Source organism: Athene cunicularia (assembly GCF_003259725.1).
Source record: "Athene cunicularia isolate RWA chromosome 1 unlocalized genomic scaffold, athCun1 chr1_part2, whole genome shotgun sequence".
Taxonomy (NCBI): domain Eukaryota; kingdom Metazoa; phylum Chordata; class Aves; order Strigiformes; family Strigidae; genus Athene; species Athene cunicularia.
In genome coordinates this window covers 41,289,771-41,314,186 of record NW_020799092.1, presented here as the reverse complement: position 1 = coordinate 41,314,186, position 24,416 = coordinate 41,289,771, and the positions used below count along the sequence as shown (strand labels likewise).

At 37.5% G+C, this 24,416-nt stretch overlaps 1 protein-coding gene across 3 annotated transcripts in view; it reads right to left on the bottom strand.

Moving 5' to 3' along the window:
- The window catches only part of NAP1L1 (nucleosome assembly protein 1 like 1), a 30,314-nt gene that overhangs the window by 5,240 nt on the left and 658 nt on the right, over positions 1-24,416 (bottom strand). For 2 of the 3 annotated variants that reach the window (XM_026867454.1, XM_026867446.1), the window contains exons 2-9: positions 11,423-11,457; positions 10,626-10,714; positions 7,934-8,036; positions 4,683-4,824; positions 4,141-4,221; positions 3,784-3,912; positions 3,262-3,333; positions 2,458-2,597 (exon numbers count right to left, since the gene is read on the bottom strand). In XM_026867454.1, the coding sequence (XP_026723255.1) occupies positions 2,458-2,597; positions 3,262-3,333; positions 3,784-3,912; positions 4,141-4,221; positions 4,683-4,824; positions 7,934-8,036; positions 10,626-10,714; positions 11,423-11,439 (773 nt within the window). In that variant the 5' untranslated portion in view covers positions 11,440-11,457. The remainder of the gene's footprint in view (positions 1-2,457; positions 2,598-3,261; positions 3,334-3,783; positions 3,913-4,140; positions 4,222-4,682; positions 4,825-7,933; positions 8,037-10,625; positions 10,715-11,422; positions 11,458-24,416) is intronic. The other variant, XM_026867462.1, reaches the window with a different exon arrangement.

Here is a 24,416-nt window from a genome sequence, read left to right as displayed (position 1 = left end):
GAACATGTAAATGAAAGTCAATCAGTAAGACCATCCACATTTGCAGAGTTTTCTGATTAGATTCCTTTAAAGTTCAAAGGAAGGGGGTGAGTTGTTTTGGAATAAGAGGAGACTTAGTTAAAAGACAAAATAAGGACTACAAATAAATAATTTCCACAGAAGCAGAGTGTCATCTTACAGTGACCTCTATCAGGATTTATGCTTTTCAAAACCAGTCTGAACTGAGGAAGACAAAACAGTTTTATTAAAACTACTCAAGCACTTAAGACTAAATCTTACAGGACATCTGCAGAAATATGTCACATTAAGTGATTGGGAAATGAAGTGGTAAATAAATAACTGCAGATTAATATACATCTAAAACCAACCCTGACTACGCAGTGACAGATTCTAAATTAGCTATCACTCAGAAGAGCAGTCAGAACATTAAACAGACATTAAGACAAAAGCAACCGAACAGGCCACGATGCAGAGAGCCCTGATGTACCCATAAGGCTAATTATGTACAACTCAGGTTTCTCTTGTCCTGTTCACAAGAAAAGGGACACATACAGGATAAAGAGGTAATTTGGTGTGAGGAATAACAGCTTATTTAGAACAAAAGACATCACTGAGAAAGTAATGTGACAGCTCTTTAAAATCATGAGGAAACTGGAGTTAACAGATGACTGTTCTCAATTACTCAAATAGATCAACTGAAAGATACTAAGAGGTAAACATTCAACACTTATAAAACAAACTGGGCAACTGCAATATAGAAACTAAAGTTGGATTAGATTTCCCAAAGTGCAGAAATGTGAAAAGATTGGGAACTACAGGCCAGTCAATCTCACCTTTGCAACCAGCAAGATCAGAGTGGATCCTCCTGGAAACTATGCTAGGGCACATGGAAAATGAGGTGATTGGTGACAGCCAACAGCTTCACTAAGGGCAAATCATTCCAGACAAATTTGGTGGCTTCCTATGACAGGGTTAGTGTTGGTGGACAAGGGAAAAGCAACTGACATAACCTACCTGGACTTGTGCAAAACATCTGACACTGTCCCACAAGACACCCTTATCTCTACATTGGAAAGACATGGATTTGACAGATGGACCACTCAGTGGATAAGGAATTGGCTGGATGTTCATACTCAAAGAGTTGCTGTCAATGGCTCAGTGATCGAGTAGAGAGCAGTGACAAGTGGCATTCCTTAGGGTCAGTATTGGGACTAATGCTGTTTAACATCTTTGTTGGAGATATGGACAGTAGGATTGAGTGCACCTTCAGCAAGTTCGCTGACGACACCAAGCTGTGTGGTGCAGTCGACACACTGGAAGGCAGGGATGCCATCCAGAGGGGCCTTGGGAGTCCTGAGAGGTGGGACCATGAACCCCATGAAGTCCAACAAGGCCAAGTGCAAGGTCCTGCCCATGGGCTGGGGAAATCCCAAGCACAAATACAGGCTGGGTGATGAGTGGATTGAGAGCAGCCCTGCAGAGAAGGAGTTCAGAGTAGTAGTGGATGGAAAACTATGACCCAGCAATGTGCGCTCACAGCCCAGAAAGCCGACTGTATCCTGGGCTGCATCAAGAGAAGCACAGGTCAAGGGAGGCGATTCTCCACATCTGCTCTGCTCTTGTGAGACCCCACCTGGAGTGCTGTGTCCAGCTCTGGGGCCATCAACATAAGAAGGACAACAAGTCCAGAGGAGGGCCATGAATATGATGAGGGGGCTGAAGCACCTCCCTCATGAGGACAGGCTGAGAGAGTTGGGGTTGTTCAGCCTGGAAAAGAGAAGAATCAAGGAAGACCTTAGAGTGGCCTTCCAGTACTTAAAGGAGGCCTACAGGAAAGATGGGGAGGGACTCTTTATCAGGGAGTATAATGATGAGGGGCAATGGGTTTAAAGTGAAAGAAAGTACATTTAGATTAGATATAAGGAAGAAATTCTTTACTGTGAGGGTGGCAAGACACTGGCACAGGTTGACCAAAGAGGCTGTGGATGCCCCTTCCCTGGAAGTGTTCAAGGCCAGGTTGGACAGGGCTTTGAGCAATCTGGTCTAGTGACCCTGCCCATGGCAGGGGGGTTGGAATTAGATGACCTTTAAGGTCCCTTCCAACCAAAACCATTATATAATTCTATAATTAAAGGAAGTGATCAAAAATTTTTAAAAAAGCTATCAAGGCCTACAAAAAGATAACACTACCCTCCTTCCAATTCAGTGATTGCAGAGCATTATTTCTAGATAAAAACTCAGATTATTTATATCCATGTATAATATATACACTTATAAATTATATAATAGAAAATAGTTTTATGTATTGCATAAGTTACTGAAAAACTCAAGTCAAACCCAGCTATTTACAAGTTATTAGGTAAGATTATCTTTTCCAGCACTTTTCCAAGAGGCTGTAAGTCTTCCTTAGCATTATCCAACTGCTACATAGCGTTGGAGTTATTTATTAGCACTTACCCTGTACAACCCATGATTTCTGGTCCATCAAAGGAGAAGGGATCAGAATCATCCGGCTCTGACCTCATTCTGTATGTCTTTGTCAATACTTCATTTGTGAAGTAGTCATTTGGTTCAAAATGAAATTCTAGTGTGAAACTCTTAAAAAGAATTGCAGAGTGATAAACTTTAGCAATTTAGCAAGACATACCTTTAACTTCTAAATATCTAAAATCCAAAACAAAAAATACATGTGAAATGGAATATATCCATCTCCTCCAATACTGAAATAGCACACATATGTAACTTATTCTAGAATTTGCTGTCCCAAGTTGTACAGTAAATCTTCAAATGTTTTAATCTATCATGTTGATCTTGTGCTGATTAGTTAATATACTACTCGCAGTAATGACAAGATCTGACAGTGTACAGCTTTCCTGGTACTAATGTATAGAGAACTTCTAAATTTAAAATACTAAAACTTAGCAATCTATCTGACTTCTGGCATGGAAATTATATCCCATTATAACAGTTATACTAGAAATACCTGAAGGTATCAACATTTAAAGGTGAAACTTAGTCATCAGATATTAAGGCCAAGTTATTAACTCATCAGAATTTGAAGGTGAAATTTAAGTATAAATTCATTCATACAGTACTGCAAGACTAGCACTAGTACTTGCACTATTTTTCAGAAAACAAGAAGCAGCTGCATATTTCTCATGATTGCCCCAAGACAATTGGCTATCACAGACCATGCTACCGATACACAAATAAGGCTTAAGATAACAAAAAAAGTCATCTTGTTTAATAGGTTAAACTAACCATAGGCTGTCCAACTTCTGAAAATTTCACTTTTATATCTTTTAAGTGTTTCAGAATAGGTTCATCATGTTCCTGTGAAAAACACACAATTTATTAAATTTTCATAACATTACATTGTACACAGATTTAAGACCCTGCAGAGAGATAAAAAGCTGTATTTAGAAAGAGTTTTACATAGGACAAGAATCTTGTTACAGAACTGACATTTTCGTGAACATGACCAACAGTACACAACCTACAGCTGTGCAAACACTAAGTACAGTTTTTAGCAAAATCTAATACCCATCTCACACATTTCTATAAGCACACAAAGGGAATTAGTAAGGTAAAATCAGTTCAACAAATAACAAAGCAAGAAGGTATTTCAGAATGCTCTGTGCTCTCAGCTGCATAAAGTACCAAAGTACTTATTCCATTTTAGCTCTCCAGACACATCAAGTAACATACTGTTTCTACTCCTTTCTTAAAGACACTTGGATTAAGTACTAATGCAAATTGAAACAAGCCTTGACTACCACCTACCTGAACCATATCACTGAGCAAGTCCACATTCTTGAATACTGTCAGCCAAAACTCAGGAATTCCTTTAGGGTCTTCTTTTTCTTCATCTTTTTTTTCCTCTTCAAGCTTGGCCTTCTCTTTCATTTCCTCCTTAATAGAATAAAAATATTAGTTTGTCTTAATTTTACAAGAGTGTCCACAAAGTTTAACAGTTTTATGGTGATATAAGTACAGGCTAAGTTTCATGTGCATCCTCCTTTAAGCAATTATTAAGAGTTTTTATCATTATTATAAACAAGTAATCATTATGCACCCAAATTTTTTTCAAGATTTAGTTACTGTAGCAAGATATTGATGAGAACCAATTAAGACACTCACTGAAAGTTCTTCTTCGACATCTGCTTTCCATTCACATTCTTCCTCTGTAGGTTCATAAATTGCATTGATGATTTCACTTCGCTGTAAGATTAAATCAAGAACATTTTTCACACTTTGTAGTCATTGCAACCAGTAGAGTCCTAACAAATAAATTCCTAATCTTAAATTTACACAATTAGCAAATACATTAACTATTTATCAAAACTTTCCTTCTGGCTCTAGAAGACAACTCAGCAGTTATGAGTTTTTCAACACATTAAAATAAGCACCAAAGCTCCAGAAAGGTTACCATACCATCTAACATCTCCTTAGTTAACAAGATGAGGCCTGGTACATTCAAGTGATTTTGGTAACCATGATACAGACTGAACCTTTCACCCCCTTCATCTTGGATATTCACATGGATGGGGGAATTTTATCAACTGAATCCAATGGACACATATGAGAACAAAGTAATTCAGAACATGCATAAACTTCAGTTTATATTCCCTTGGTGTTTTAGCTAAAGCTTTTAAACACAAATCAGATTATCATTAAAATACCTTGTCAAATAAGGGCTGGTAGAGAGCAGCATACTTTCTTTCCAGCTCATGAACTTCCTCATAGAACTTTGCTTCTATCTGTGCACACTGAACTTGAAGGTTCTTGAGAGCATTCACACGTCTTTTAACGACTTTAGGCAAGCTGAAATATTCAGTGACAGAACTGTAACACTGCATGTTAAGCACATATTGACCCCTCCCTAACCACTCCCCTTGCAAGTTAACCAATTTACATTAAAACAGATTTTATGCTCTATTTTAAGCTTTAAAAAGCGGTACAAATCAAAACTATGACCCACTGCAACATGCAGATTAAAACTGTTAACACAGGCTTTTAAACTGAGGCTTACTCTCAGTTAGAACTGGAGTAATCCAACACCTGGGTCAACCATGGGACAAACTTGTACAATAAAACCTCATACTCAAAACAAGTTTTACATTATCAATGAGCAGCATAGTAAATTCCTATGATTGAGCAAAATTAAGAAAGGTCTTATCACTAATCAGCTTGGTTTTATGAAAGAAATTTCAAGACAATTAAGTTATTCTAACATACTGTCAATCCCAAAGTGAGCCAGAACTGTTTTGCTAAATGAGCCACTATTATACATGTGTAAAAGGAAAACAATTAATGCAATCCTCATTATAAATACCTGTCAGCTACCACTCTAATACTAGTTTCACTTTAGTAATCTACTCTAGCACAGACTTATTGTTAGGACAGAAATTTACCTACATCAAGCCTATTGGTGAGATTCATGGGGCTGACTGCTGACAGCCTCTATTGCCTGTGAGGTGGGCCAAACCCCAGCATATGGCTACAGAAGATTACTATGTTGACTTCCCATGTTTATTTTATTTAAGCAGTTGTGTAACATTATTCAGAACACAGTAGTAGACAAATTCTTTAAATTGTTAGGATCAGCTTCAGGTTAGAGAAAGTAAACAAGAATGTATTACCTTAAACACTGAAGGTTCATACTAAAGCTATCTTACCTCTATGAGGTAGGACAAGCACATGTTCCAGAATCTCTTGTTCACTTTAAAATGCAGAACCCTTCTCCCCAACAGCTTTATGCTCAACACGAATATACTATTTCTGGTTACTAAGATAACATGCATATCACCATTAAATCAAGATTTCCCTTAACCTTCCAACTTGGGCAAAAGTACATCTGCTACACAAACTAGCAAAACCACTTAAATTTAATCACGTATGTTCAAAGGGTTGATAACATTCTTGACTAACTTCTGGAAAAATGTGAGAGTAACAAGTTAATCATTTGCTGTAATTTTATCTTCAAGTACAGTATTAGAACTAACAGCAACTTAAGTAGCAAGTTCAATTAGTTTAAAAGAAAAAAGTGTTAAGGAAGAAAATTAATATGACCGCACAGTTATGTCATACAACAATTGCCCACTTAACGCCACATGCATATATCTAGACTATAAGTACTGGTCCTAGCAACTGCTTATAAAGCACTATGAAATTTCTAAGAGGTAGTGCCACACATGCTGCATGTCCAACACTGGTATGTCAGAGTAAAGATTTTAACCCCTTTACTAGAGAATCTAGAAGCTTTTGCATATGTTAAGGCTACATTTCATTACAGTCCATGCCAACTAGTTCAAATTTCATAAATTGTACATTCACTACTGTTATGAACCCCATACTTTCAAAAAAAGAAAGGTAGTTTCATGAAAGAGACAGCTCTTACAAAGTAAATCCAAAATGGAGGTCTGAACTGGACCACACAAGTACAACAATAGCAGGTAAAACCTGTTGCTCTGAATACAAGCCACTAGCAAATGTTACGATCACAAAAAACATGTAATGTCCTGTGAGCTGTTAAGGGAAATTCTATTCTATGAAAGTAAGCTTCATTAAATTTATTGTGGCCATGCACAGGTGAAGAGGTAAGTTACTGAATAGCTGCCAAGCAATTAGCAGATTCTGAGCCTGAGCAGACAGATGTTTTCCATCAACCTGTTCAGTTTCCTACCAGCTTATGTACTCAGTTCCTTAACAGCCCACATAACAGGCTTTTAGGATCCTAGATGCCTGCTGACTTCTGTGCCATCTCAGTGTCTAGATTCTGTAGATAAATAAGCTCAGAATAATACTTGGGAAGACACGTAAGAGGCACCTGTACAGCATGGTTAAGGCAGCATGAGTATGTTGAGAAATATGCAGACTCCAGTTACATTTTCCACAGTTATTTTCATATTGCATGTTAGGTAAGCGTTTGGTACAACAGCAAAGTTGCAATGCTTTTGTGATAGAAAATGCACTACTGTACTTGGAATTGATGAAGAAATGGTACAGTATCTTAGAGAGCAGCTGACTAGAAGAATGCCATGTAAATCAATGTTACCACTTTTGTTTGCTTCTTAGATCAAGGACCTGAAAGATTAGTAGAGGTTAATTAACAGCTGTTGCAAAACAGAAGAAAAATATTTGGTATAGAGAGCCTCTGGTGTACAGTACATAACAGAGAAAGAATCCGGGTACCCTGCTCTTTCTTGGGCCAGTATTTACTAGGGAGGGCTGTTAAACGAATTTTTCTCCCATGCTATCATCTATAACAGGAAAGCGGTCTAAGTACCAGCAGCCACAATGGCTGTCACTTAATAGCTGTCCCAATTCAAGTCAATAGTAATGTAGGACCCCATCAGAGCAAGACAGTTGTATGCTTTACAATTCCTGTGGATGTGGTGAAATGTTCAAGCACAATCAGAAATCACATAAGCACAATCAGAAAATTCTGTTAATGCAGATCAAGCAAAGAAAATTTTAGCAACAGATTGTTTCAAGTTTTGATACGTAAGGAGACCACATGAAGTACTGACATAACATTCCTAATTTTATTAGCTAATGGTTACACTCTAACTAAAGTAATGACTATACTAGAGACACTAGGTCTCCAGGTATTTGTCCATACTTAAGACAACTGATGTTTCATGATTAAGACAAATCTACAAAAGACATTCCAAGTAGCAGGAAAGAATCTTTCAAAAGTGTGCGTATTGTAACTGCAGGGGACAAGGTCAGCCACTGTAAATATTTTAGCATTCTTTACATAAAAGCCTAGATAAAACCCCTTCAATTCTGAGATGCACTACAGAGACTATATTAGTTCTCCTGTTGTCTGGACAGCACAGTGGTTTATGACTTAATGCTACAGACAATACTGTTCAGAAAGCAAAAGAACCATTTATACCACTCTGTCCATACTGAACAAATACTGTACCTTTCTATATATCCTGTAGATGTTCCTACCAGACCATCAAGTCTTTCCTGAAGGGCTGCAAGAATCTGAGGATTTTGCATCATTTGCACAGTCAACTGCCGAGCTAAATTAAAAAAGAAAATTAAGTACAAAGTGCATCTTTTGGACTAATCTTGAAAGAAAAGTTACTTAAATACTACAAAAGACCATTAAGTTACTGTATATACACTTGTAAAAAGAAGCATAAGCAGTATTTCAAACACCTCTCCATTTTGGAGATCAAATGGATCAAATTCGTCCTATTCTGAATATGGAAACAGCACCTGGTTTAAAACAGCCACTACTCAGCAAACTGAGCTTTTTTGTTAAAAGGAAAAGTTTTACATGATGCCCCTAAAAGCATCAGTTTTGTCTTAACTGCTTTTAATTCAAAGTTATTAAGGAAAGGCAAGGTAGAAGAATTTGTGCTTTTATTTTAAGAAGCAAATACAAACTGGAATTGGGGTTTTCATTCCATTTTAGTTAAATGAAAAGAAACAAGACAGTTTCAGACTTGGATTTAAAATTGCTTTACAAATCCATGTTTACCTGATTTTTCCTGAAAAAGAATAAATTATTCATTAGAATAACCTGACACATTATTTACTACAGAATATCAGTACTAGGTCCTCGATGTCTATCATCTATATCATCTTTAGAAAGCACTTTGTCCAAATGTTTCAAATGACAAGGTAGAAGTACATTTAAAAACCACACAAATTCATAGGCTAAGTGTTCTCATTATCCATATTAACATCAAGCGTTTTAATTCTGCTCAATATGCAACTCAACCTGAACAGATCAATTTCACAACTTCATATTTTTTAGCAAGAATTTACAATCAGTTTTCATCATGCTGTTTTGCCTTCTTCACCCTATCCACAACATCTACAGATTGGCAAAAAAAGTATTTTGCATTCCTTATAAGATACTAGGTTTATATAGCGTTCTTCTGACACCTTCAAATTAGAGCAAAGCTTTTAAATCCTTCCCAATACACGATGCTTTTGGAAACAGCATACCATTTGCCATTTCTATGCCCTTCACTACTGTAACCTCATGTGAATATCCTCTTCCACTTTTATATCCTAGCACTGAAATTACACACTGAAAAGTTACATTTCAAGCGACACCCAAAAGAGCAGCTTTATTTTTCATGATTGCAATTAGTTTATATTTTAGTAGTAAAAGCTGTAATTACTTCTTAAAGGTACTGCCTCACATTAGTCAACACTACTCCTCTTGTCGAGGTATCTAGTTTTTCTCTGGTCCTACTGTTTATTAGTCTTTCCTATACACTTGAAAACCTACCCAGCTGTGCCATTTGAGTATGCTGCCAGTTATTCTTTAATACTAAATCAGTATACACAGCATACACAAGGTATGCCAATGAGAACAGCCACATCCCTTCAAACTGAAATCTGACCACGTACCCTGTTCCGCAAGTTCTTGCATCTGTAAACACTATTTCTTCAGAGGTCATTCCTAAATGCATGCTTTACCTGGCATCCACAGAAACACCTTTGACATTTAAAAAAATCTAGAGAATTCAATTTTTAAAGTACACACAGTACAAGGAAAAATTGTGCATGGAAAAATACTAGAAAACTAGACAAGCAAGAATTACAGATGCAAAAGAACTGCTTAACACTGTGTCAAGTTTCCTTACTACTGAAACGTGTTTCTGATTTATAAAATTCAATTTCCCTCCAAGATTCCTATAGTGTAATTTCCCTTCAGATCCTCATCTACAATAGCTGGGATTAATCACTAAAAATAAATATTATTCATCTCTGGGTTCCTTTGGGACACTTAAATATCACAATTTAATAATTGTAAGCTGTTCTTCGGCTGACCAGTGTGTTCTCCAGAATTTTGCAATCTAGTTTTGAACACCTTTTCCAATAGAAATAGCAAAGCCTTTAACATCATCTTGAACAAAGCTACCCTACTTTTCTTTAGTTATATTATTCTGTTCAAGCAATACATAATGTGGCATATCAGTATTCCAATTTATTGCAGAGATTGTAATTTCTCTTTTGGCTACCCACTCTTCATTCTAACTGTGCCCCCAGTCTTAAATGACAAAGCATGAGCTAGACTGTTCAGCACAGATAAAAAAATATTCTGATATATGTTTAGGGTTTTTTGTTGAGGGGAAAAAAAATTATTGATTTAGGTAACTGATTATTGATTTAGATTTATTGATTTTAAGGGTCTTAACAGTAAGCATGACATTTCTTCTGCTCACTGTCAAACTCAGCAGCAAATTACTAAGCAACTGATCAAAATAAAAGTTACACACACAAGCACCTGATTTTTTTCTACCCAAAGCTTCACATTTTAAAAGCTTAACTGTTTTGAAAGAATCTAGTCACATACCAACAATAATCCTTTCTTTTCCAATTATACATCCTCACAGGTGTGGCCAGTGCTACCTGAATTGGTACTAACTGTGACTAAAATGAGTGACTGCAGACAACTAATAAAAATAAAAATAAAAAAATTAATATCACACAACTGGAAAAGAGGTCCTTGCTTCAGAATTTAAATAGTTGTGCATCAGTAGTTATGTTTTACCATTTCCTACTATTTTAAACAATAAAATCCTTTGAACATATTAATTAGAAAGCACATATACAGCTGCTTAGAAACCCTTGTTTTCGACATTTACCTTTGCTGTTGGCATCTTCGCCAGTTTCTTCTTCTTCTACTTCTTCAACATCTTCCATGTCCTGTTGATCAAGTTCAGACTGTTCTTTGCTATTAGGAACATTCAATAACAGGATCAAGAAGTTAATTTCATAAAATACTATAATGATCTTAAAAGAGCTCAAAATAGAAGATCAAGTGGGTAGAAGCAAACTGCTGCATCAGTTTTGATCTATGACAAACTAGAAGTCTTAATAGTCAAAGCCAAATTTCTCTTCGTAGATTCAAGTTTCACACTCTACAATCTCAGAGGAGTTTAAAGAAGTAGAAGCTTTCCAGAACTGTCAAGATTCCTTTTTACAAAATAATTCCTTCAGCTCTTATTCATGTCAACAAGTCAAAGCCTCCTTCCGCTCTACACATCTGCTTTAAGATGTGCAGGCCTTGAGAACTGAGGGTAGGTTCACCTAAACTGTACTTTGAATGCCACAAAATACAAGCATTTGAAGTACAGAAAAAACCCTACATACAGTGAAACAATCATAACAGTCAGTACTAACAGGTTTTTTCCCCCTCCAGAATTCCAGCTAACATTAAGTTGACTAGTGCCTTGTTCCAGTTTTAGATTTGCTTACAGTTAAGATCCCAAACCCATAAGGCATGAGCAACAAGATTTTTCTCCCACAAGCTATAAACTTCACATCTTGTCACAGTGTCAAAATCACTACCTAGACCCTGTCTGTCAAGTATCTGGAGATCAAAGCCATCTGAAGTACAGCACAGGACAGAAAGCCTTGGTAACCTACAGATTTTACTTACTTGTCTATGTCTGCCATTGTCCTAGATTTCAAATCCTAGAGAAAAAAGCAGAATGTAAGAACAGCAGCATTAGACTTTACTTACAAGGTCTACAGGCAAATACCATAATAGTAAAAAGGAAAGAAACACAAACCATGTCAGCTCTAAGAAACAGGATAAACACATATTAAAGTCTGAAGAGTGGCATTTCTCCCATGCACTTTTTAAGCTCTCACTCTAAAGCATCCAGTAATACTAAAAAGACCCACAAACGTTGTTCTGGTTTAGAACCAATATATCTACTCAAATAAATTTAAGTTCCAGCATATTGCCATGTTGCACTTTGTATTATAAAGCTGTACTAATATCACAGATTGAAAACTAGTCCTAAATACGAAAATCAAAATATAACCTGAGGAAAAAAAAATGAAGCAAAAGGGGTGCTCTTTGGTAACTGTTTACTCATTTCCAGCATGCAATTGCAGAAAGAGGTTACTTACAGCTAAATCAATTTCTTTTAATACAAAAGACATCTTTTTTTGTGGATTTACTTTTAATCCCAACTTCACAAAACCAATCCAAGCAGTTCCTCAGAATACACAGAGAATTGCAACATTAAAAAAAAATTATGCCAGGTGCCAAGCTATTTAACATGACTAATTTCCATGTCCTGAATGTCAGAATTTTCTTAAGTATCTCAGTATCATCATAAACACATTCCAGACACAGTAACTAGAAACATTATATGTTGAGACTATTGCAAATCTTGCATAATAGGAAGCACCTATTTCTCAAATGTATTACAAGGTAAGTAACATTTTCCACAAACAAAACAGTACTTAGGAGTCTAGACTCCAAGATGATGTTTCAGGTGGCCTGAAGTCAGAGACAATATTACACACAAGAAAACACTGTTGCATTACTGCTATCTTAGGTCAAATGGTTCAGGAGATACCACGTACTAGAGAATAATCCACTGGCCCAGGAAGCATGGAAACCACTGCTTCAGAGTCCTCATTTACTGTCCAGTAAGCTAAACAAATTCAAGTTTCCTTCAGGAAGTTCAACACCTTATAATGCGTTCCAATGAGAATTTTAGTCAAAGTGTTGGAAGTATGTTGGATTTGACCTGTCCAAAGTGTGTAACACAAGAACACAATCCCAGTAAGATCAGGACATTAACAGTCAATATGAAGAGACATGTTAGAATTTAAACTTCAAAATTTAACACCTACATTCTACACAGGTATAATCAAGGTATGTTTTTTCTGGCATCATAACTACTTTCCAACAATTAAATGGAAAGAAAGTATCCAACGTCTTTATTCAGGACCATAAATTTACAGTGACAATAAAGTATTTAGGAGACTGCACATAAAAAAAGGTTCGATTCCCTAGTATGCAGAAAAACTAGAGAACCAACTACTTGTCAATCTATTAAAAAAATACAGTATTTTCTGTTAAATAGAATGGCAGCACTAATGTAAACCAAAAGACATCTAATAATTCAGTAAGTAATTGAGGAGTTCCAGTAACATGTTTGTCTCAAGTTTCATATTTGCTGATTTGTGACTTCAGGCTTACACATGGATACAAGCTGCCTAGATAACAATTCCAAGGTGTCTCCTTTGGATACCATTCTTAAAAGCTAGTATGGACTGAAGACCTATAGAAACTTAAAACATACACCTCACATTTAGATGCTTCCATATTTCTTGAACAACAATTAGCATTATTTCTGATTTGCAAAATATTCTATCCATACAAAATACACAACTTTGTTACACATTTCCTCTTAACTTGTTCTTCATGCAGGACCTTTAAAGGAAACTGGTAGCATCACTGTGCAAAAGAACAGGAGATGCACAGTTTACCCGCCCTTCGCTCATTTTTATGCAAGTGTGACAGACAGTGATCACATTCACAAACTATTATTGCTCCTTGCAGAGACCAACATTTCCTCTCTCCATCCTCCCCATCAAATACTTCCATAAAAGCTGAGGTAGTTCTTTCAAAGGTGTGACCAGCAACAACACAAACTCTGGTGTTCTCACCAAGCCACTGGGCTAGATTAAACAACAGCTGAAAGATACTTTGCTGAAAGAGACACAACTTCTACAGTTCATTTAAACATTCTTTTCTAAATGAGGACATGAGATTGGCTATGACTAAGTCATGCCTAAAAACTTTAAGACGCATCCATCCCAACACTGGTCATTAGCAGATGCCTAGGAAAAAAAACCCCAATGACATAGCAAGAATTCCCCCAGCAACTCTTCTAGCTTTCAATCATATTCAGAAAATACACACTGGCTCAGAACTGCACATACCTGACAACATCATAATAAAATAAATTTTTATTTCCTAAACTAGTCCTCATCTTCCCTGAAGCCATGCAGGTAAGCTGATGTTATCACTCAAGTACCAAAACACTAAAATCCTGTTTCTAAATTGCAATATTCAGCTCAGAGATCATAACTAAGTCAGATTTTTTCTACATTAGGCAACAGTATCGCACAGGAAGTTTCACCAGCAGTCTGTTCTTGAATTCCTCAGTCGGCCCTTGTTTTCATCATTTTGAACAGCAACCTGTCATCAGCAGCCGTCATACTTTCACTGTTCACCCCTCTTTCCAAGATCACTTATGACCATGCAGAAGGTATTCATCTCATTACAGCACCCTCTGAAAGTCCAGCATCTGCCTCTCTCCTCACTGCAATGGGCAGTTGACCACCCTCTGCTTCCTGGCAATCCTTGCAAGCACTGTGTGTTTTCCAAATATGGCCCAGTTTACTCAAAGACTCTGAATAATGTTCTTCAAAGATTTTCTCCAAAATTAAAATAGACTGCACCAAGCAGCTGTCAACTTCAGAGCCTCCCTCCGGTGTGTTCCTATCTGCCTCATCCCATTTTCCCTATTCTTGCATCAGGCTTTTTCATGTCTCATCCTTTAATATTCCCTCCACTTTTTACACAACTCAGTATCAGAACATTTGCAGTTGGAAGAGCTCTTCTGCAAACTGAGGCGGCACTACTGTTTGTCATGACACTCATCTGCCAGCTCTAGACAACAGTTCTTGTATGAGGAGGCTACAAGGCACTATGCCAACAAAATTACGTTGGCAGACATTTAGACTAATCTGTGCAACCCACCAGCATGCATATATGGTTGCATCACATTTAGTTTATTGTCATTTACTTAAACAACCATAAGCTTCTCTGCAAACACAGTACTACTGGTAAAAATACTCAAACCTGTAGCAGCAGAGAGGCACTGAGAAATTCCTTAAGAGCAAACTGCCTCTACTATTTTTGCACAATGCCTAACACCCAGAGCTTCAAATACAGTATGTACCACCATCAGTAATACTGATACATCACTGCAGTATTTATTTCATAGTATGTCCCCATAATTACATCTTTGGATACAGCACTCGTATTACTCAGCTTCCCACAAGGAAGACACAGATGTCCTTGGTTTGTTTCATAGGTGCATTTAGGGATTGTGAACACCAGCTGCACCTTGGCACATGAGTGGCAAGAACCATTCACTGATACCACTCCTTGAAGACGACCCTGGGACATGCAGTTTCCCAGCTGTCAGTACAGGGTTATAACAAACCTGGCTACAAACTGCTGTGTTACCTCAAGCCTCAAGAGTCTCAGTGTTCAAGGCAATTGCTCTGGGCTGAGACACAACTCAGAATCTGGGACTCCTGACTACAAGAAAAGGCTTATGAATACCAATAAAGGTTAGCTTCCTCCACTGTTCAAAAGCCAGCAGGCAAATAGCCTCCTTATTTGTAAAATATTTGATGCCCCTGTTAAACAGCTACAGCCAGTAGCACTAGCATTATGGTCAAATACAGAGGTGCCCAGAGACTTCACTTAAAATGTTTTGCTGTTCACTGTAAAAATACACAGTGGAAAAGAAGTAGTTATCTTATCTTTGCAGGGCTTTAAAAAGAACGCATAGGAAGTTCATGCTATAAAAAGGAAACAAAAGCACAGAAAAGCAACATACAGTGCAAGTCTTCTAGAGGCTGAAGTTTAAAACCTCTTTCATACAGGTAGTTAAAGCTTGATCACAAGCCTGCCTGCCACCACAAGAAACAAATTCTTTTTCAAAATGAAAAGGTTACAAGACTGTTAATCCAGCACATAGTTTTGAGTGCAAAACTATTAGCCATAGTTTTGAGTGCATCCTGCAGAATTACTAAAAATTAGCTGAACTCCCTTAAAAATTTGTATCTTACCAAAACAGTACATAAATTTGCTATTTCCATGACATTTAAAGGACAGTTTACCTCTTTAATCACACGTTTAAGAAATGCAGTTCGATACATGCAGAAACTAAAAATTACATTTCCAAGTGCTCATCTTGAAGTTACCCATTAATAAGCTTTCAGGTTTCAGGGGTTATTGTTTCTTCACCAAGTAATTTTTCTCAAGTGAAGCCAGAAGCACAAACTGTAAATATTCAGCCCTTCCCAGTCTCTCCTTTTTTCCCCAGTCTACCTTTATCCACACAGAAACCAGTCTTAGCAGCACCAGCCATGTTACAGCTAGGACACAAACGCTCTGGTGAGAAGCCGTTCCTTTTTGGAGGTCAGCTTTAAGTGTCCCAAGTAAGCACACCAGTATTAGATTACCCTGACATCCGTTCGGTCTCAGGAAGACAGGTCACAGCGAGGTGAGTTAGGAGTCAGCTGAGGAGACAACACATTCCTGAGACAGTTCTTCAGGCAAAACAGCAGCTTTTTTTGCACAAGCCCTAAGGCTGGCAGGCCGCCAACCATCTCAGCTATTGAGCACCTCTGTGAATACTGTACCACACATGGTACCCATTCCCTCCCTTCCAGGAAACACCATTTCCCCTTCTCTAGAGGAATTGCTCACACAATTAGCCTGTAATAGCAAGTAGAAGAAATTTCTCAAGTAATTCAGGAGACACAAATAGGCTTTTTGAGGATATTGGACCCAAACTACAGCCAAGCCCTGTTTACTCACATCTTTAAAAGAAATATACCCTTTTGTCCAAACTAATTTCCTCAGAAGTCAGTAATTCAGAGCACTGCAAATAAGTCCGCCTGTCCATAAAATAGCATATCAGCCTCCTTCTGTCTCTGGCAAGCCTTGGGCAACTGAAAGCCATACAATAACAGAAAATACCTAAAACACATGAGCCCTACATGGGATTAAGAGGCTGCAACACAAAATAATAAACTGAGTGGACTAAGTCAGATGTCAGTGAAGAAAAGAGAGGTCCAGCTGGAGGACAGCTAGTTGTATAAAAAAAATATCAGGATTAAATCCTGTAAGCTATTTGCAATGCATGCAGAAACCAAAGGTGCCAGACAAATGACATCATACCAGCCAAGTTCAACTCTCACTACAGACTGGTAAATTCAAGAGGAATACATTCACTGAAAGTTACTTCAAACTAATGTTATTGCCTAGCATTTCAGGAGGGCTTGTAACATTTTTCTTTACATAATCAGCATCAAACACCCCCAACACCCCCACCCCCACCAATTAAAATAGCAGTGTAGAGGTGCATCAAAAGATGCTCTTTCAGTGTAGATGTTCAAAAGAATTGTTTGGGGTAGTTTGCTCCTAGCCACTGAGAGGTTTGTAACTTTAAAGAGCTCCAGGTGCTCAGCATAGTGCAGCTTCATTCGCATCAATGTCAGTACTGGGTGAACAGTTTAAAATGTGTACAGAATACAGCATAGAATAACACACTCCAAATTTTTTGTTATAAGACATAAAAAAGCATATCAATCATTACACAAGTAAAAGCTATGGTACCAACCACCAGGTAGGAAAATTGTTAACATGAGAAAAAGTCACCTAGTTCAGTAGTAACTAAGAGAGCATTTCGCACTTCTTCAAAAAGCAGCAGTTGAATAATATATCAGATTTTAAAATGCCATTTCAAAAGGGAATCAAGCAGAAAACAAGTGTTTCCTTTCTATTTCTGTGATCAAATTCATGAAACATCTATTATCATTAGCATGGAAATTGGTCATGAAACAAGGGAATATTGCACCTATCATTAAACATGGCAGCTAAGCAACATGTAACAAATCATTCATATTATGGAAGAATATGTCACCTTAAGGAGGCTAAAGGTCAAAAAAAAATCCATCTCAATTAAGTTAGCAGGGTAGTCCTATGCTAGAGCATCAAGATACCATATCTATTTGATGAAAGACATTATCAGTCACTGAACTCTCCAGAGAAAATTTCCTTTTATTTGTGCCTCAAAGAAGTTCTGTTAACAAAAGATTTCTGACTGTTAATGTAGGAGAGGAAAAAACTGACAAAATTATTTACTCTAGATTTGAAAATTTAAATTAAGATTTCCTGCCCAAATATGAGCACAAAAAACAAGAGTATGAAATAATAAATGAGGTAGTACTAATATAAAGGCTATCAAAGTCTGACAAAGAGACTAAGGAGCTAATGGTCAAGGGAAACAAGGAATCCAGGTTCCTCAACACAGTCACAAGAAGGTACCACTGTACCCTTGCAGTAACTCAAATCCCTCTGTTCTAGTGCAATTTATTGTGCAAGCACCAACTCGTTCACTATGTCCAAAAGACACGCACAGTCAACAGCAGAAATGCTAACTGGCATAGTGATATATGGGGATCTCTAGAAGAAGGCCTGAGTAAGGTCTTCTGAACCAAGCAGAGAAGGATAAGAAATTCAGATGAGTAGTGGTGTTTCACAAAACATACTCAGAACTTTTAGCTACATGCAAGTGCTAAATTGACCAAGATGGGAAGCACTCACATCACAAGGGATATATGCTCCCTTCATAAAGGGAACACCAAGTTTCTCTACTGAAAGATGTCCCAGTCAGCTAAAGCAAATATAACTGGCCAATGCTGCTAGAAAAATTTACCATTGTTCTTCCTTCACTATGCATACCTCCTTCCCTTCATCAGCAACATGTGAATGGCCATAAAGTTAAAAAAAAAAAAAAAGGTGCTAGTTATTTCTTTGTACAGGGCTAGACCTGCGATTGCATGAGTAACAGCAGCATCAAGAGATGGAGGCTGACACAGGCAAGTACCTTTTATAAGAACTCATGAATAGGGACAGGCAAGTTTGAAGTTACTGTGAAACTGTATGCTACATCTTACCTTGTGATAACATGGCAAAATTCAGAATCTGGCTGTAGAGAATAAAAACACTAAATCATAATAATGATGAACCGAGTAACATAGCACAATTAATCAAAACTGTCTGCTCCCTCCCCTTCAAGTGGTATTTTTTGCTTTTCCTAATAACTCCTGAGGTGAAGGCACTAACATCAGCCATTTACCAATGCAACTGTTTCACTAGCACATGCAGGCCTCTGCACAAAACATGTTACAGCACCAAAACACAGATTTTCCACATTTCAACTTCGAAGTACTCCACAACTTGTATGAGAACACCAGTTACATGATGGGGAAAACTCAAATTCTCCAAAACAAAACGGTGTTCACATATATAACTCAGGTCACTAGTAATTGCAGGGTTTGCTTTCATTCATGTGGAAACACTTTTTAGAGTTTTTCCCTTCACTAATACTCAAATCAGGAAATGAAGGTTCAGTCAACAAATACTGAACTCCTCTATTTTTGTAGCATTTTAATTTTAGGTAGTGCCTGTTTAGTCTTACAGAAAAAAAAAAGTCGGAAATGGACTACAGAATTACAATTAAAAATCAGGACTGAATTATATCTGCACATTTGCCTCTGCTACTGATCTGCACCCTGATCATGTTCTAAAAATAGGGTAATTAACACACAATGTGGCCTTTGTTCTGGATGCCAAGATTCTGTTGCAGAAAGCCTAACAATTTCTATTTAGAAAAATCTTTCATTATTGGAAAAGTAATAAAAAAGTTTAATTCAAGTCTGAAAAACCTAAACAAGGACTTTTTTTATATTTTTAAACAAACAGTATAGCTTATTGAATTTTCTTCTTTCCACCACTTATCCTGAAGAGCCGAAATCAAAATATTCATATATAAAAATATGTTTAAAACTTCCTACAAAATTATTTCTCTAAACAGTTCATTGTGGCACAAGCATTCACTTTGTTAAAAAGTGCCAAGGTAATACAAAACTTATGTTTTAACAAAGTGCTTCAGGCATCAGGGTACATTTTATGTTTAAGAGATCAACTTGTGAATGCTACATCAAACGAAGGAAAAGAGAGTGCCAGTTGACTACTGAGATCACCATATAGTCAAATACAACCATACTGGCAGCTGAACTGCAATCTGCAAGACTACTTCATTGAAGTTTTTATCCAATTTGACCTGAACACCTAAACATCCTCATTTGAAAATAAATAGCACTGAAAAATATGTATAGGTTTCAAAAGAATGTTTTTTTCTGGAACATCCAATAAATATTATAAGTTCATTCACTCCCCAAGAAGTGACTGAAATTCCTAAAATATATTTAGCAACTCTTTTGTTAGCTTCAGTTCAACATTTTTTCCACAGAAAGAAAGCCATTACTAAACTGTAAACCTTAAAACATCCAGTTTTCAATATTCACTAAAAAAGAACACAACAACAATTTAACTTTGACATAATTCAGAGACTGTTAGGGGTGAGATGTTACAACTGGTAGCAAGACCCAACAGAAATACACAGATGGTTATGGTTTCAGTAAGTCACTTTCAAATGAATACAGGTGCAGAGTTTCAAAAGCATTTGTAAACATACACTACACCTGTAGAGAAGAAACATACACTACACCTGTAGAGAAGTTGAGCCAAAGAACTTGAGATTCATAAACATTTTCATGTCAATTTCACTCAATCCCTAATGGTGAAGAAGGTGATAAAAGAATCAAAAAGCCATGTCATGAAGATCTCACAAGTTCAAACATAGTGAGCATATTTCTGATGATACTACCTTGCACACTTAAGGAACAGACAAAGCACTTATACCAGCCCATACTTAATCATCCATAGGCAAGATAAGTAATTTCCAAAACTGGAATATCACAGAATTAAGAACTGCTTTTATAAGGGTGATCCAAGTGAGGCAAAATAAACAGTACTAAAATCTAGCAGGTATTAAAAGAGGGAATTCAAACTAATTTAAAATTCAAAAGGTCAAAAAATTTCTGTGCAAAGACAAGATATAATTGCATGCAGCCCACTGAAGACTTCTCAACATGGCTTCTGCCATCAAGATCTGAAATGAATGCCTGATGACTAAAACACATAGTGCAAAATACGATCATTATACACTTGAGTAACATATATGTAATAAAAATACCATAATCACTGCTGAAGATTGTAGAAGAGGAAACAGATCAGTTCAGGGCCTAGCAACATGAACACTGAAGGAACAGCAGCAGTTTAAATCTGAGATTAATAGCATTTGAGAGCTGAACAATGAGAAGTGACATAAAAATACCTAAGTTAAAAGAAAGTTCAAAAAGAACTGATTATAAATTGATTTGTATGTAAACAAATAGTTGTTTTATTTTATGTCCCCTCCCATGTCATCCCCCCTCCAACTTAACCTTTCAATGCTTAAGCCAGGTTTATAACTAGGAACAGAACTAAAAGGAAAACTTTCCCTCATGGGCAAGTCATTCCACACAAAATGTGAAAGAACTGCCCCTCCTTCCTTTGAAACATCTCGTATCACACAACATCTGAAGTAGTGGACTGAACTAATCTTACTGCAGATGGTCAGAAAAGACAATGAGCATTTATGGTTCTAGCCTGAGTTTTATAAGTCTGGGAATTTGTTCTATTCCAGACTTCAGGCACCTGCTTAGTCTTAACCAGACTGCACCTGCAGTCTTAACTAGAATTTCCAACACTTGAAAACAAGAATTATTCTGGTACCTCTCAGGTTTTGGGTGAGGGTTTCTTTCTTGTTTGGTTTGGTTGTGGTTTGGATGGTGGTGGTGGTGGTATCTTTTTAAAGAATGTCAAATCATCAACTGAACACTTCACAGCTACAGCTACATCCAGAAAGTTTTCATATCTAAAAAGTTGCTTTCACCTTTTGATCATAAAAAGTCCTAAGGATAAACTGGTAGTATTTTGTTCTAAAGTCTACAAAGACCAGGTGAAGCAGCTGATGTGCAACTGCCTACTCATTACCACAAGTTAAGATTTAAACTGAGACATCACCATTGTAAATTATGTTTGTGCAGATGTACATTTAAGCACACATTCAGCCCCCAAATGCACCTGCTGTTTTCCAATACTAAAATCTAAACAGCTTTCCACCTAGGAAAGATCTCCAGTCTAACCTTTTGACAGTAGTTAGGATGCAGATTATGCTTTGATAATAAGCAAATTCATTTAAAAGATTAATCTTTAGGGAGAACATAAATTACTACCAATCTTAAATTATATTTTAAAACTAAATATAAAGTATCAAAAGTAGATTAGTAAGGTGGTCTTTCTCTGAACACAACTGAAGTTTTAGTCTGCAACATACGTAGTCCTCCTGAAAACTTAAGGTCAAAGTTATCTCTAAATACATGAGGCCATATTCATAATTAAGATTTTTTCCCTTTGTCTTAACTTCGTTGAGTGTAGGAAGTCCTCAATTTTTTTTAAACAGTTTAATTTTTCAGGTGGTCACCAAATGAATCCCCAGGCAACTTCTGTGATGACTTCCAGGCATGTCTAGTTTTCTAGACAAATACATTATGACACCAGACCTACTCTGCAGATTAACAGTGTTAGGTGAAGAACTGCACTAGCCTCTGAGCTGAGTGAGGATCAGCTAGATTGAATTAACTTTAATTATATTCACTTTTGAGCTCAAAGTAATTTACAAATGAAAGCTGACCTGTAAGCATTAAATCCATCATCACAACCGTTCCTCGGATTAAGCATGACTTGTACAATGCAGTTCTGCTCTACCATTTACTATCTGCTTTCCTTAAGAGAAGTTAGATGGAATGCAGTCACCCAGACCAGAAGCTAACTCAGAAGACTCCTCAGCTCTAGTAAAATATAATCAGCATTAAAGTCTTGCTTGTACCTGCAAAATACTGTCTTCTGTATGTGCCTACTTGTACCACACAAATATCAAAGCACTACCCAGTTCATGGAAAATCCCTGAGATGAAGTTCCACTAATGTATATAGAAATGCAGAAAAATGAACAGGCATTTAAAGAACACCTGCATCTCCATTTTCTGCAATCTGTCCACTTCCTGTAGTTTCCCAAAGAAATAAGAATCAGACTTTTAGTTTGAGATACAGCATGTTTGCAGCCGTGTCACAAGAATCCGAACATTAACTGGTTACAGCCATATTAACAAAAAAGGTGTAGGTACCATGGATATGTTCATTTACACCCACTGGTCTACTGGAACAAATCAGATTTCATCAGAGGATTCCATCAAAAATTCAGAGCACAAATTGCTTATTTCCCCTAAGATTTTTCACTACTGAAATTCAAATACTCAAGCTCTTTCATTCCCCAAAGGAATACAATCTCTGCCACAATGAGTGTTAGAATTACTTCAACTTTTAGGAGCTAAGTGAATAAAAAGATCTATACCAATGCGACTAACAGTACTGTAAGCCAAAGTTTCCTTGAAAAATCTGGAGTTACATATTAAAGAACACAGTCTCAGCCTGGAAGACTCAGGTGTCACTCAGGGTTGTGCAAACTCTTGTTAACAAAGCTTCATAACATACACATCCACCACGCCTTGCTTTCAGTTTCACTTGTGCACACATGTTTATTGTCAGTTATGCAAGAAGCCAAGAAAAAAAAGAGACCACCTATTTCCAGGGTGCTCAATAAGCAGATGGCCATAACAAGTAGCCTGCTTGCTCCCAGGAACAGTTTGAGGGACACAGGGAGTAGTCAAAGCACAAGGATGGCAGGAGCATTACTGTGCTGGACACACACAGCGCTACAGCACATCCAGCGCTTTTGGCACTTCCTGTAACACTGGGCTGGCTGAACAGATGCAGCACAGTACTTCTGTGCACTTCCAGCAGCCTCAACACTCACTTCCTAGCCCTGTGAATGTCAGGGAAGGACCAGGGGCTCCGAAAAACTCCAGATCTACCACCTGTGCACAAGAGCCTCATTCCACAATCTTCTGTCTTCAGAAACTAGAAAGCATAACATGCAAGACCTGCCACAAAATACAGAAAAAGCGGAGGGGAGATTGCTAACATATACCACTCTCACAAGAGTAAGTGGGCCACACAAACTGAAGTTGAGGTATCAACAGCCTATTCTAAGCACCTGTATCACGCACTATTGCCTGCCTGATCAATGTAACATCCACCAACAGATATTAAAATCCCCATAGAGGGGGTAAACAGAGGAAAGTATTAGGCATACCTTACACACCCTCCGTCCACCTTCTCTTACCTTCTTCAAAGGAGCTAGAACATGAAATTTAAGTGTCTCCATAGGGCTTCAAACACAAATAGATGCACACAAAACTGCAATGTGCTTGGAGATAAACTGCGGAAGTTGCTGACATATTATTACTATGCTACAGACACTTGAAAAAAGGTTTGTTTTCTTCTGCAAGCAAATGGGGAAGGTTTTGTATTAAATATTGAAAGACTCATAAGAATTGGCAGCATAAGTCTCCTAAACATCCAGTGTGAAGTAGGCAGAACATGTTTTATAGGTAGGTGGATTTGTATGAATGCTAAACACAAGCCAATACTTCCAGCTGTAGTTACTAGATCATTCAGGTTGTTTCTCAGCCTTCCTTGATGACAGACATCATGCACCTCTTGTACTACTGTGGATAACGGACGCATTTCCACTCGGGCGGAAAGCAAACGCCTCGTTTAGGAGTCAGCAGCTAGCAGGCACCCAGAGAAGAGACACGGTGAACTCCAGAAAGACGAAAAATGCCCTTTCCTGAGGCAGGAAGCAAGAGTTGCCCGTCCCCTGGCCGTGTCTCTGGGTCCCCCTGCCAGCAGCGAGCAGTACAGCACAGCCTCCCCGCGGCTCACCGCGCAAGCCGGCGCAAGGCGCG